The sequence below is a fragment of the Anastrepha ludens genome, chromosome 3 (assembly GCF_028408465.1).
Source record: "Anastrepha ludens isolate Willacy chromosome 3, idAnaLude1.1, whole genome shotgun sequence".
NCBI lineage: Eukaryota > Metazoa > Arthropoda > Insecta > Diptera > Tephritidae > Anastrepha > Anastrepha ludens.
Window position 1 is genome coordinate 5,268,484 of NC_071499.1, and position 13,696 is coordinate 5,282,179.

Genomic DNA, 13,696 nt, shown 5'->3' on the forward strand with positions numbered 1-13,696 from the left:
CATAGGGTAAGGGCAGTTGGGTTTGATGTGGCCATCCTTCGAACAATTGTAGCACTTTATTTTTTGTTCGGCTGCTGGTTTTGTTGTTTTGGGAGCTGCTGTCTGTGCCGTGCCAACTGCAAAATATTTGTTTTGGAAACGGATCACCAGCGTCTTGAATTCGTCTAAGGTTCGGGCCGTCATAAGGATATGCGAGTTTGGGACATTCCCGATTCCATCAATAATAAAATCAATAACCTCAAGATCGCTGACATTGGCTCGTTTTCCTAAGGCTTGCATTGTCAGCACATAACAGTGCAGCGACTCATCTTTCCGCTTCCAGCGACGTTGTGCCAACATCTTATATATCTCATGCCGTGTGACGGATATGTCGAATTCGTCTTTTAGCGCTTTCCTTAGCGCACCATAGTTCAACGCTACTGTTGTCGTCAGGAAAACTTTCGCCGTGCCCGTCAGCGAACGACGAAGTGCAAGCAGTTTAGATCGGTCGTCAGCTCCAGTCGATTCCATTAGATCCTCAAAATCTTTTAGGAATTGGTTCACCGTTAAAGTGACATCATCTCCACTGAATTTGGGGATGGCATGTTCAAGGTCCCCAAATTCCAGACGCCGTATACTCTGATTTTTCGGACGGCCTTCGAGTTCTTCGATTTGTTTGGCCAGCTTGAGAATTTCTACCCGCTTTTGCAAAGCTGCGATCTCTTCATCTAGACCAATAAACATACTAGTCCGTCCACAGTTTCTAATATTGGTAGCGTCAGCAGCGGCACGTACGTCAGCAGCGGCACGTACATCAGTAGCGGCAGAGTCAAAAACATCAGAAGCGGCAATAATATCAATAGCGGCAGTAGTATCAATAGCGGCAGTAGCATTAGTAGCGGCAGTAGCACTAATAGCAGCATTAGTGTCAGTACCGGCAGTGTCGTCAGCAGAGGTGAAAACGTCGGCAGTAGCAGTGGCATCAACAGCGGCAGTACCAGCAGTAGCGGCAGAATTTAAATTATCGTCATTTCTTGAAATTTCCGTGCTCCGAGTGGCTCCTACCACATCCCGCAGCAATCGGCGCAATTGGGTTGTCGTTGCTGTAGTTGGAAATTCCACACCAGCCTCAGTCAGCACGTTAGTTAGTTCTTGGCGAATATTTGCCATTATCTCGCAAAATATTAAAGTTATCTTTAAAATGTGTAGTTTATTGGGTTGCGTTTGCACAACCCCACACCTGAGTTGTAAATTGAGGGTACTTCCAGATATTTTAAAGCCGGATGGCTCACGATTAAATTCTGATAGAAATAAAACGACTGGCTATTTTTACGATCCAAGCGGAAGTGACTTCCATTTTATTCTTTCTTCCATTTGTCATTTAGGGTTGCCTTATTTTACTTAATACTACATCTCTTCTTAGCATTACTCTACGTTTACATTATTGGGTGTATCTTATACTATGCCTACACTTACATTAACATACATTCCATCAATAGGCGACCTTAAGGGTTTTACACAATATTTGGGATGGGAAATTTATCACTGACAGTTATTTCATTTAAAGCCCTGTAGTCTATTACTATTCTCCATTTTTTTTTCATTGAATTGTCCGACTTCTTGGGCACAATCCATAAAGGAGAATTGTATGGAGATATACTTTCCCTAATTATCCCTTGTTCTAACATTTCCCGCATTTGTTTATTGATTTCTTCCTCGTGGATCTGAGGGTACCTATATATCTTCGAATATACCGGTTTGTCAATCGTTGTCGTAATTTCGTGTCGTACTTCATGAGTGTGAGTAAGTAAGTTACCCTCTTGGAAAAATAGATCGGAATTTTTTTGAATAAGTTCCGTTAAAAATGGTTCTTCTTCTTTGTTCATATCATCACGTTTTAATCTATCTAAAATGTTATCTGATTGTATTTCTAAGGTTTGAATTTCTTCTAAATTGTATGGACAATAGGGGTGTCCTTATTTTGGGAAAGTTACTAGATCATCGTTCACCGGGTCTAATTTTTTTCCTTTTGGTATAAAAAAAATAACTGCAAAGTTTGAAGCCGATCGGGCTTCATTTGATGGACCCGGAAATCGCTTATATCTGAAAGATCCACTAATAGGTGTAAAAAAGACGATTTTTTCACTTTTTTACTTTATTCTGTATTTTTTTGCTCATGGTTGTTGCTTTTTTTTACATTTTCTAGTAAGGGTGTTAAATAAACTCACTAAAGTTCAGAGTGTCAAGTCAGATTTCTTATAGGAACGGAATTTTTCGCGATATGATTGCACAAACTGCAACACTAATTGGAGTTCTTCTTCGTCGTTCGTCAAAATTCTGTTAAAATCTTTTATAAATTTGATGCCTCTTTCAGCTGTATCATTAACAACAAACAAATTTTGACAAAAAGTCCAACCTTCTTCGTAATCAAATGCCGTTTCCCAAGTCGATGGGTCAAACTCTAAAAACGTTGTTGACAAACCAAAGCGGTTGAAAAATTTCTTCGTATTTTCTGAAACGAAATCTTTCAAAGTGTAATTTTCAAATGTTGATAAATTAGTATATGTTCGACCGTTTTTTAATTTCACAACTGGCTCTTTGGATTGTAATTTTTCAACCATTTGGCGTTTCTCTTCGTGAGACACATCTGAATCGAAGAAGGCTAGGGCTACCAATTCTTCCGACAAATACCATAAATGATGAGTCAATTTTTTTGTAACTGCCTTTGAGATTGCAGAATCAGTTTGATCGTATTGAACAGCAGCCTTAACGAAGTTCAAATCTTGGAGAGGAGCAGCTATAGCATTCGTACATCTGAACCATGGCTTGATATAAAGTTTGATGAGAAAAATGCAAATATCGCGCAAACCATTCGCTTCTCTTTTTGTAAGCTGAAATTGTTGTCGAAATAAGAAAATCTTCAAGCAATAAATAGCTTTTGCCATCCATCGAGCGTTACTCGTTGGTCCTGGTGTACGGAAGTTGAACGGTCCTGCTCCAAGAAATGTAAGAACCAATTCGAGAAACTCTTTATAATCGTCTCGAATTTGATTCTTTGTCAACTGATCAAAACAAAATTTTTTGATGTTCTCTTGTTCAACTTGGATCAATTTGCAAAAGAACCATTTTTTCGTTGAGACCACTGCAAAACGAATCCAAATCGTAACTTGTCCAAGACTTGGCAAATCTTTCAAAAATTAGAACTTCTGGTGCCGAGCTAGGTGATAATTTGACCTCAAAAACGCTCGACAGAAGAATCTCGTAAACATGATGTCGACACGATAAATCTAACAACTGACGCTTTAGTTTCTTTTCCAAGAGTACACTAGCTCCTTTTTCTGTGCCGGTATTACTTGAAGTTGTGTCAAAACATTTGCCTTGCACGTACTCCGCAATGTTCCATTGGACAAGAATCTATAAATTTAATTTTATTGCCGTTTATTTGTAAGAAGTCTTCCTCAAGGTTTATGATTGCTGAAAAAGCTTTCAATATATTCTGTCCTATTAAAGCATCGAAATTTTTACCATTAAAGTTGGTTAATTTCCAGCACATAAGATTGTCTTCTTTAAATTCCCTAGGAAGGGGTGTGATAATTTCCTCGTCAATAAAAAATTTACCATTTATTGTATTAAAGAATATGGGTTTTTCTAGTTTTGTCCTTTCGAATGTTGGTAATAATTTTCCGTTAAGCAATGAGGTCGTTGATCCTGTATCAAGTAAACATTTAATGTTCGTGTTTCCTATACTTAATTCTACTATCGGTAAATGAATCTTTGGGCTTGACACTGAAAATTTACCTCTCCTGTATTATTATTCTCGATGTGGTCTACTTCCATTGGGGTAGGCCCATTATTATTATGTCCAAGAGTTCTGTTCGAGTATTGGGTTCGTCTTGATTGCTGAGAATTATTTGTGTTAAAGAAAGTTTGTCGAAATTGAGCAGGATTGTTATTTTGACGAACTTGAGAAGGACTATTATGTGAATTTTGGGGTGATTGGTGTGTAAAAGTTTGTTTCTGTTGGTATGTCTTGTTCTGTCCGTTTTCGTTATGGTTTCCCTGTTGTTGGAATCGCTGATGTGTATTATATGTGTATTTCTGAAACCTATTGTTATATTGTCTTAGTATCCCTGTTTCTTCCAAGACGTAGTAAGCTTCCCTAAGGGTGGATATATTCCTACTATAAATAATGCTAGCCAAATTTGGATGTATACCGTTCAAAAATGTTTTTAGTACAATTGATTCGTTTGTAGGAGGTGAAAACTCTATGGGTTTATTGATGTCAAATTCATATTTAGTATTTAATTTGTCTAATATATTTTTAAGATTTTTAAAATATTCGCTTACATTATTGTAGTTTTTTATATTAATCGCCTGATGGTAAAGGTTGTGATACCCTTCCTTGATGCCAAAGTTTTTTATTAGCTCTTCCTTTATTCTTTCCCATGTTGATTCTGGTCCTAGGGCCCTTACCACTTGTAGAGCCGGTCCTTGGATCTTATTTCTAATGTACCTCTCGAATACAAACTGCTGTAGGATGGCATTCTCTTGGAATAATGGCAATATCAGCTCCACTTCTCTTATAAAAGATGATAGATCATAGTCTTTCGTACCATGGAATTCTTTGATCCGGGCAGCTTCCTTCATCAAGTCAGATCCAGATAGTACGGCTGGTGCTGGTGAGTTGGTGCTTTGTTGTGTGGACATTTTTGTAATGATTTGTTTTTTCTTTGTAAAAATATTGTCTTTAGACACTTCACAATGTAACGTTTTTTTTTTTTTTTTTTTTTTTTTTTTTTTTTTTTTTTTTTTTTTGTGGGTTTTAGCTCCCTTTTTCGTTATAGCTCTTTGGTGCTATATTGTCTTTAGACGTTGAAAAGGTTATTTAAATGAAGTCTGGAAAAATTATTTAAATTAAGTCTTTTGACTTTTAATGTCACTTTTCACTTTTTCGCAAGGATATTTTTTTTTTGTGTTGCCGGATTTAATAGTGTCCTTCAGGATAATCACTTATTTTTCCGATATTAGGTTCTTTTACGTCGACTGCGCCACTAACGAGTCCGAGGGTTCCGTAAGCAAAAAAAATTACTTTTATTTATCAGTCCATTTTACAAAATGAATCCAACCTGTTCTAGAGCCCAGTAAAAACTGAAGCTAAAGTTACAAATGTAATACTTATAAGCTAAAATATTATTTAGAAGTTCAGCTGACGTCTGTTGAAATAAGTATTGCAAAAAAAATAATAATTTATTAAATTGTTATTATTGCGGAAATATTGTTAAGTGAAAAAAAAAAAAACAGTTTGTCAAACTTTGCAGTTTATTGACATTTGAGAATTATTTGTGAAAAAAAAAACAGTTTGTCGAACTTTGCAGTTTATTGACATTTGAGTTCATTAAATTGCTACTATTGCGAAATATTGTTAAATGTTGAAAATGCAGTTTGTTGACATTAAATTGCTACTATTGCGAAATATTGTTAAATAAAGAAAATGCAGTTTGTTGACATTTGGGTTCATTAAATTATTGTTCCCAATTAATGGGTAGGGAGTGTGTTGAGTTATTGGAATGGGTAGTTGACGTAACTCGCGCGATCTGTAAAAAAAACGCAAATGAAAAAAACTCCTCTTAATTGATCACCCGTTATTTAGCGTTGTTAAAATAGAATCCTTATTATCTAGATTGAATTCGTATCCTAATTTTGAAATCGGAATCATGTTTTGATTGTGAATTGTTGTCAAATCTAACAATTCTGCATCCAATATTAGATTAAGTCCATGTATGTCTGAACTAATTAGATCATGCGAGAGTAAACAGGGTGAAGAGTCTACTCTAGGATCTTTAGAACATCTAATCTCACCTATTTTACTTTTTATGTGTGTTTACATAGACACAGGCGCCTTCTTGCTACAGAAACAGGATGAAGAGTCTACTCTAGGATCTTTAGAACATCTGATCTCACCTATTTCACTTTTTATGTGTGTTTACATAGACACAGGCGCCCTCTTGCTACAGAAACAGAATGAAGAGTCTACTCTAGGATCTTTAGAACATCTGATCTCACCTATTTTACTTTTTATGTGTGTTTACATAGACACAGGTGCCTTCTTGCTACAGAAACAGGATGAAGAGTCTACTCTAGGATCATTAGAACATCTGATCTCACCTATTTTACTTTTTATGTGTGTTTACATAGACACAGGTGCCTTCTTGCTACAGAAACAGGATGAAGAGTCTACTCTAGGATCTTTAGAACATCTGATCTCATCTATTTTACTTTTTATATGTGTTTACATAGACACAGGCGCCCTCTTGCTACAGAAACAGGATGAAGAGTCTACTCTAGGATCTTTAGAACATCTGATTTCACCTATTTTACTTTTTATGTGTGTTTACATAGACACAGGTGCCTTCTTGCTACAGAAACAGAATGAAGAGTCTACTCTAGGATCTTTAGAACATCTGATCTCACCTATTTTACTTTTTATGTGTGTTTACATAGACACAGGTGCCTTCTTGCTACAGAAACAGGATGAAGAGTCTACTCTAGGATCTTTAGAACATCTGATCTCACCTATTTTACTTTTTATGTGTGTTTACATAGACACAGGTGCCTTCTTGCTACAGAAACAGGATGAAGAGTCTACTCTAGGATCTTTAGAACATCTGATCTCACCTATTTCACTTTTTATGTGTGTTTACATAGACACAGGCGCCCTCTTGCTACAGAAACAGAATGAAGAGTCTACTCTAGGATCTTTAGAACATCTGATCTCACCTATTTTACTTTTTATGTGTGTTTACATAGACACAGGTGCCTTCTTGCTACAGAAACAGGATGAAGAGTCTACTCTAGGATCTTTAGAACATCTGATCTCACCTATTTTACTTTTTATGTGTGTTTACATAGACACAGGCGCCCTCTTGCTACAGAAACAGGATGAAGAGTCTACTCTAGGATCTTTAGAACATCTGATCTCACCTATTTTACTTTTTATGTGTGTTTACATAGACACAGGTGCCTTCTTGCTACAGAAACAGGATGAAGAGTCTACTCTAGGATCTTTAGAACATCTGATCTCACCTATTTTACTTTTTATGTGTGTTTACATAGACACAGGTGCCTTCTTGCTACAGAAACAGGATGAAGAGTCTACTCTAGGATCTTTAGAACATCTGATCTCACCTATTTTACTTTTTATGTGTGTTTACATAGGCACAGGCGCCCTCTTGCTACAGAAACAGGATGAAGAGTCTACTCTAGGATCTTTAGAACATCTGATTTCACCTATTTTACTTTTTATGTGTGTTTACATAGACACAGGTGCCTTCTTGCTACAGAAACAGGATGAAGAGTCTACTCTAGGATCTTTAGAACATCTGATCTCACCTATTTTACTTTTTATGTGTGTTTACATAGACACAGGTGCCTTCTTGCTACAGAAACAGGATGAAGAGTCTACTCTAGGATCTTTAGAACATCTCATCTCATCTATTTTACTTTTTATATGTGTTTACATAGACACAGGTGCCCTCTTGCTACAGAAACAGGATGAAGAGTCTACTCTAGGATCTTTAGAACATCTGATCTCACCTATTTTACTTTTTATGTGTGTTTACATAGACACAGGCGCCCTCTTGCTACAGAAAAAAGCCTAATTCAACAGAGATTTCACAGAGAAACGGTAGCCAAAAGTTCGAGTGTAAACGCATTGGATCGTCATTACGCTTCAGTTCTTGCACCAGTTGAACTTTGTGAGCCTTCATACCGAGATCTTTATGCAAAATTCTCCTCAAAGAAGTGCGTGAAATGTTCAATTCTTGAGAACGATGACGAGTTGAGGTTGTTGGATGTTCACGCACATTTTCGGTACAACAGCACGATTAACAAATTGATCCACAAACTGTCTTGTTGGCAAATCTTTTTTTTTTTGGAATTTTTTTTTTCAAATTTCTTACAGAAGAAGAAAAAGACTCACCACTTTGGAAATAGGTTTTCAATATTTATAATGATAGTCATAAATGAAAAAAATTATAAAATCAAACAATATGATTATTCTTGTTGGTGATATTCGGTAAAACAATTTTTGTTGGTTGAACAACACAAATGCAAACTGCATTTTGTGCAAACAAATTGAGTTTTTGATTTGCGACCCGAGTTTTTACATTGCTTTTTTTATACCGCTCTTCGGCAACCACCATGGGAAATGATCCTGTCCATCATATCGTAAATCTTCAGTTGGATGTTTCGGCTTTCTACCATGAGCCGAACTACCTGGTGGTGGTGATAGTGGTTCATCTACCGATGTGCGCTTACCTGACGTTTTTGGTCGTCCGAACGATTTTTTCTCGGTAAATTTTACCAGTTTATCAGCAATTTCTTCACGAAATTCTGGCAAATTCAACAATTTTTTTTCCACATCATAATTTGAATCCTTTTTTTTCAGCATTAATACGACGATAAAGCACGTATGAATTTGTTAAAGCCATATCGAGGAAGTGATAGAACAAGCGGACTATTGCATCACGCGATTTAATTCGAATGTGGTAGCGGCCCATTAAGCCATCCATTAAATCAACACCACCCATGTGGCTATTATACTCACGAATAATTTTCGGACTGTCAACTTCGATGAATTTTTTTTTTTGATCGATCATATCGTGCAGCTTTTGCTGGTTGTACATGGTTGAAAATCATTTACGCCAACATAAGTTAATACTAAACGAACCGTCTTGTTATCTTTCCACAACACAGTTGAGATATCCACTCCATATGCACTACCAATAAATTCCGTTGAATATCCACGTGGTTCATCTTTTTGTCTTTATTAAAGTGGTGCACAAGTCGACATATATGTGCTTTCAAGTCATTTGCTAAATTCACACAACAATGCAGTGTTTTGTTCTCAACTAACAGGTCAGGCAATAGCAGCTAGAGAGGAAACCAAATCATGCTTTTGTATGACTTGTTTCTCTCTCAGCATTATCACTACACACATATTTCGGCAAGATAGCAAGAAAAGCAATGGCATGTATAGATGTATAGTTGGAAAACGTTCACCTTCTAACTGTCGTGACGCTTCCTCAAATGGTTTTAAAACTTTTAATATTTTCGATATGTGATTTAAATTAATATTATTAATTCTATACAACTGATTTTTCCCTTGCAAAATGTTTATAATATCTCCCCAGTTTTTTTCTATTGATTCCAAGAGATAAAAAACAGTATTCCAACGTGTTGGGCAAAACCTTTTCAAGGTTGTGGTTAGGGCGGAATTATCGCCTGATTTTTTAAAAAACTTGACTAACTTCTTAGCAGAATCACACAAGTCTTCTACTTCCGGAACTGAGTTCATAGCCTTTTCTAATACATTATGAATTAAATGGTTGATGCAAAATATGTACTTGTATGACCTGAAAGCACCATGTTGGGACCCCTATCATTTACCATAGCAACTTTTTCATCGAAAGCGCACTCAAACTCTTGGAGCAGTTCCGAAACTTTTCTGTTAATGTTATGACCTGTGCATATTGTGAACATAAAAAAAGTAAGTTTTTTAATTAAACCAAAAAAAGTTTCGATTTTTTTACCAGGGTTGTTAATGCCCTGTAAGAAAAAAGCAGACAGTCTAGAAAATCATTGTGCCACAGTTCAGCTATTCAGTAATGTGTTTATATTAGTTTAAAATTCAAAAACATTTAATGATTCAAAACCCTGAAAAATTTACCTGTTTTAAAAGTGGTTGGAAATCAACTACTTTGAAAACTACTCTGAAACAAATGCAGCGTGCGACTGTTCATAATAACGTACTTTAAAATATACATATATATATCAATACGTACTTTAAAATTAATTTTAAGGTAGTTTGATTTCTTACAAGGTATCTTAGTTTTTAAAATGTACATACCCGTGCATCTTTCTCCTTCCATTGATTTTAATCCCAATAGCCGATTTATTAATCTTCCATTTTTTATGTAATGAATGGTCAATGAAATATACGATCTTTTTACGTAATTGTCTGTCCATATATCCGACGTCAAGCCAAAACCATTTTTTTTTATATGGGATATTTCATTAATTGTATTTGCTTTGCATATACAGTATTTCCCGGATATAAGCACCGAGGAAAATTCACCAGTTTCCGTGCTTATAAGCGGGGAGTGCCTTTATAGAAATCTCTCTTATAAGCACTGATTGTGCTTATATTGAAATCCCGCTTATAAGCATTGTCTGTGCTCATATTGAAATCCCCAATCACTAGTGCCCCTAACAGAACAACGGAACTACTGAGAATTCATTTATTTAAAATAAATAATTGCAAGTGTACAGAGATCAATACATTAACAGTTTTACTGAATTTTGTATCACTTATTGGGTTCGCGGGTGAGCGTTAAAAAAAATAAAATAAAACGCTTGCTTCCAAAGTCAAACTTGAAGTGATTCTTTTATTCCTACGTTATTTCTTTTATACAACATTTTTGCTTACTCTATACTTAACAAATAATTGTTTATGTTTACAGTAAATATTTCACTATTGGATCAGCTTATTTCATCATCCAATTAGTGCTTATGCTAGCTTTAAGAAGTATTGTTTACTCTAACTTTTTGTATATAATATTTGCCGTTATGCGGCTTACCAGAGTAGGGTATTAACTTGCATACATATATGCACTGTCTGTAATTTTCGACTGAATGTTTAATTTAGAGAGCTCGAAATAATACTGTTCAATATTATCGATCTCGAGCATAAATTTATTTGTAGGCATAAGTGCTCTACGGATAGTATTAATGGAATCAATGACTTCCTTATGGTTTGGAATGCTATCTGCAACACTATTAGGAGGTTCATCATCGGACGGGTCTTCCATTATTGAATTTTCTCCTTGTATGGCCTCTGCGATTATATGCTCGTCGGTAGATTCCCCGTAGCAGGCAAGGTTGTTATCAATCCTAACGAAATTTCTGAACTCTTCTTGTTGTAGCTCACTAAATATTATTATGTTTTCCTGATCCAGTTCGTCGTCGCCTTCCACGATCTCGGAATTTTCGGTGAAAAATTTCCACTATGTATAAATAAATAAAAAATAAATATTGTGTAAAAAAATAAGGATGGCCATACCTTTTTAAAAGTGTTAGATATGGTCTCGGGCTTTACCAACCACAAAGCACGATGTATCATTTGAATTGCTGTCAACAAGTTAATCGATTTCTTAAACTCTTCAATACTTCTTCTACTCTCCACAGAAAGTATCTGCTTTCTTACAATAATTTGATGATAATAAGCTTTGAATGCGTGGATAATGCCTTGATCGGGCGGTTGTAAAATTGATGTCGTGTTAGCTGGAAGGTACTGGAGATCTACATTTTGTAAAGGCACTAAATTATGGGGCGCGGCATTGTCGACGAATAAAATAACCTTTCTTTTCTGCAGTGTCATTTCATTGTCAAAAGATTTCAGTATCGATGTCCATATGTCTTTAGTCATCCAAGCGTTACTTTGCGAAAAGTAATGAACTGGTAAAGTTACATTTTTAAAACATCGTGGATTTTTGGGTTTATCAATAACGAAAGCTTTTTTGTAGTCCCCAGATGCATTGCATAGGAAGCAAACCGTCAACCGTTCTTTGCTTGATTTGTATCTTTCGGTCGATCGTTATGCATGCTTAGAGTTGAGTTGGGCAGTGCCTTGAACAATAAACCACTTTCGTCGGCGTTGAATGTGTTCTCATTCTGTAATTTTTTATTAAATCGGGAGGCATTTTAAAAAAATCATTTGCACCCTCAACATTTGCTGATGCACTTTCTCCGTGAAGGTGTTTGACTGAAATTCCGTTCCGTTTTTGCCAGCGCCATAACCATCCGGTGGAGGCATTGCAATTCTTATTCATTTTAATAGACAATAGCGTTGCCTTTTATTTCACCATGTTCCCAGATATGACAACGCCAGACGCACGCATTTGGTTGAACCAAATTGTTACCGCTCTATCTATCTCGGACGAATTGCTGCACCTATTCCGCTTCCTACGTATATTTCCCGAGTTACATTTTACGGCCAAACTGTCTTTTTCGCGAATTATTCGGTTAATAGTTGATCGTGAACATTTATATTTTACACAAAGTTCATTTTTATTTGTGTTTTGCAGTTCTGAAAAATTGCCTTTTTTGCCCATACGTTAAACTTGTTCGCGTGCTCATTGTTTACATTGTACATACTTCAACAAGAAACTAGGGATGTGTGCGCTAGTTAAATTTATGAATAAAATCGATAAAAGTATGATTGGTAAAATGATTGGCACAGTGCTTTTAATTAGAGTTAAAAGCCAAATAAATTCAAAACGTGTAGTAGGGGGTTTACAATATTATTTTTTTTTTATTCAGTGCTTATAAACGGTAAAATTACAAAAGTTGAGAAAGAACTAGGTGCTTTTAAGGGGGAAATGCTTATAAGCGGGGTGTTTATATCGTGATTTTTTGTGTACATTGAAATAGGGGAATGTTTCTTACAATTTTCTTAGTGCTCATAACCGGGAAATGCTTATAACCGGGGTGCATATAAGCGTGGAATACGGTAGAGTACAATTGACCGATGTTTCTCGAAATAGTTGTATGATTTGGCAATAACTTCTGTACGTCAACATTCGCAGCATACTTAGAGCCAATATAGATCAAATACTCCGCCAAATATGCCAGCCCACTGTCTTCTACTATTCTAAAGGATCTGCAACTCCTAACGGCCCACTAGGTGCAAATTTCCACAACCTTTTGTTTTCTTCGGAGTTGATATCAATTTTCGGCCCTCGAACTTCTTTTATTTCTGCTACGTAACATTTATGTCTGATTAAATTTGAAGTGCAGTTAACATTGTTTTTGTAGACATTAAGGCATTTTTTGCACGCAACCATTCCTTCCATTTCTGTCCCATTACCATCGACAATAATTCCAAAAATGTTCCATACTTTACTCCTCCCTTTTTTGTCTCTTATGGTCAGTTCTTCTTTTAAGATTTTTTCTTTAACAGCAGCATGGCTTAAACTTGCGCTAACATTCATTGCAACAGAACCAATTGACTATGAAAATTATGAAAATCAATAAAAAGCGTAAATATTTAAGAATAAAACTACTTACTTCAGTAACTTCCATTTTTGTAGAATAAAAATTAAATTCTGATTAATATTTGAATTTAACTTACACTTTGCCTGCAAATATTCTTCTGCGCACCTTATTGGCTTTTAAATTTACTAAAAGCTGTCTTATTTCATAACTTCAATGCTTTAAAAATTATTCATCGAAAGTTTACCGTTATTTATTGATATTCTCCCCTTAATACGCAAAAGTGCGCGGGGAGCGAAGAAATGTGTATGCTTACAATTTTCATACATCTCGAAGGTGTGCTAAAACACACTACGTACATACATACATATGACACCAATTCACACAATGTACTTGATGTCTTTCGGCAAAGCTTGTATGAGAATGTTTTTCTACCATTGCCATGCAAGCATATAAGCAGCGTCGTGCAATTCGTGCACTGTCGATAGAGCTGAAGTAGTATTGCTTGTTGAAGACAGTTTTTCTTCATTAGGGATGCAAACATCGTTATATAAAACATCGGTGGTTCGATGTATCGATGTTTCTGTAAAAAACATCGGGCACTAAAACATCGATGTATCGATGATTTAAGATATTAGATTCCAAAATTAGTATGGATGTCCGTATT

At 35.8% G+C, this 13,696-nt stretch overlaps 3 protein-coding genes across 4 annotated transcripts in view; 1 reads left to right on the top strand and 2 right to left on the bottom strand.

The window, feature by feature from the left end:
- Positions 1-13,696, top strand: part of LOC128856886 (poly(A) RNA polymerase gld-2 homolog B) — a 132,821-nt gene that overhangs the window by 79,184 nt on the left and 39,941 nt on the right. The window contains exon 12 of one of the 2 annotated variants that reach the window (XR_008453874.1): positions 4,444-4,658. The exons of the other annotated variant lie outside the window; for it this stretch is intronic. The gene's annotated coding sequence lies outside the window, so the exon portion shown is untranslated. The remainder of the gene's footprint in view (positions 1-4,443; positions 4,659-13,696) is intronic. 2 annotated transcript variants of the gene reach the window in all.
- On the bottom strand, positions 8,141-8,663 carry LOC128856425 (uncharacterized). The gene is made up of 2 exons (XM_054091724.1): positions 8,435-8,663; positions 8,141-8,370 (listed from the first exon to the last, which is right to left on the bottom strand). Exons 1-2 carry the CDS (start codon positions 8,661-8,663, stop codon positions 8,141-8,143), a joined length of 459 nt encoding a protein of 152 aa, XP_053947699.1.
- LOC128856888 (uncharacterized) lies at positions 10,572-11,158 on the bottom strand. Its single transcript, XM_054092312.1, has 2 exons — positions 11,099-11,158; positions 10,572-11,042 (listed from the first exon to the last, which is right to left on the bottom strand). Exons 1-2 carry the CDS (start codon positions 11,156-11,158, stop codon positions 10,629-10,631), a joined length of 474 nt encoding a protein of 157 aa, XP_053948287.1. The 3' UTR covers positions 10,572-10,628.

Bases quoted from the DNA above. Each gene is read 5' to 3' on its own strand.
- LOC128856425 (XM_054091724.1), bottom strand. From the start codon at position 8,663: ATGTACAACCAGCAAAAGCTGCACGATATGATCGATCAAAAAAAAAAA. The intron at 8,371-8,434 runs GTATTAATGCTG...TGAATTTGCCAG, and splicing joins TTCATACGTGCTTTATCGTC to AATTTCGTGAAGAAATTGCT.
- LOC128856888 (XM_054092312.1), bottom strand. From the start codon at position 11,158: ATGATACATCGTGCTTTGTGGTTGGTAAAGCCCGAGACCATATCTAAC. The intron at 11,043-11,098 runs GTATGGCCATCC...ATTTATACATAG, and splicing joins TATCTAACACTTTTAAAAAG to TGGAAATTTTTCACCGAAAA.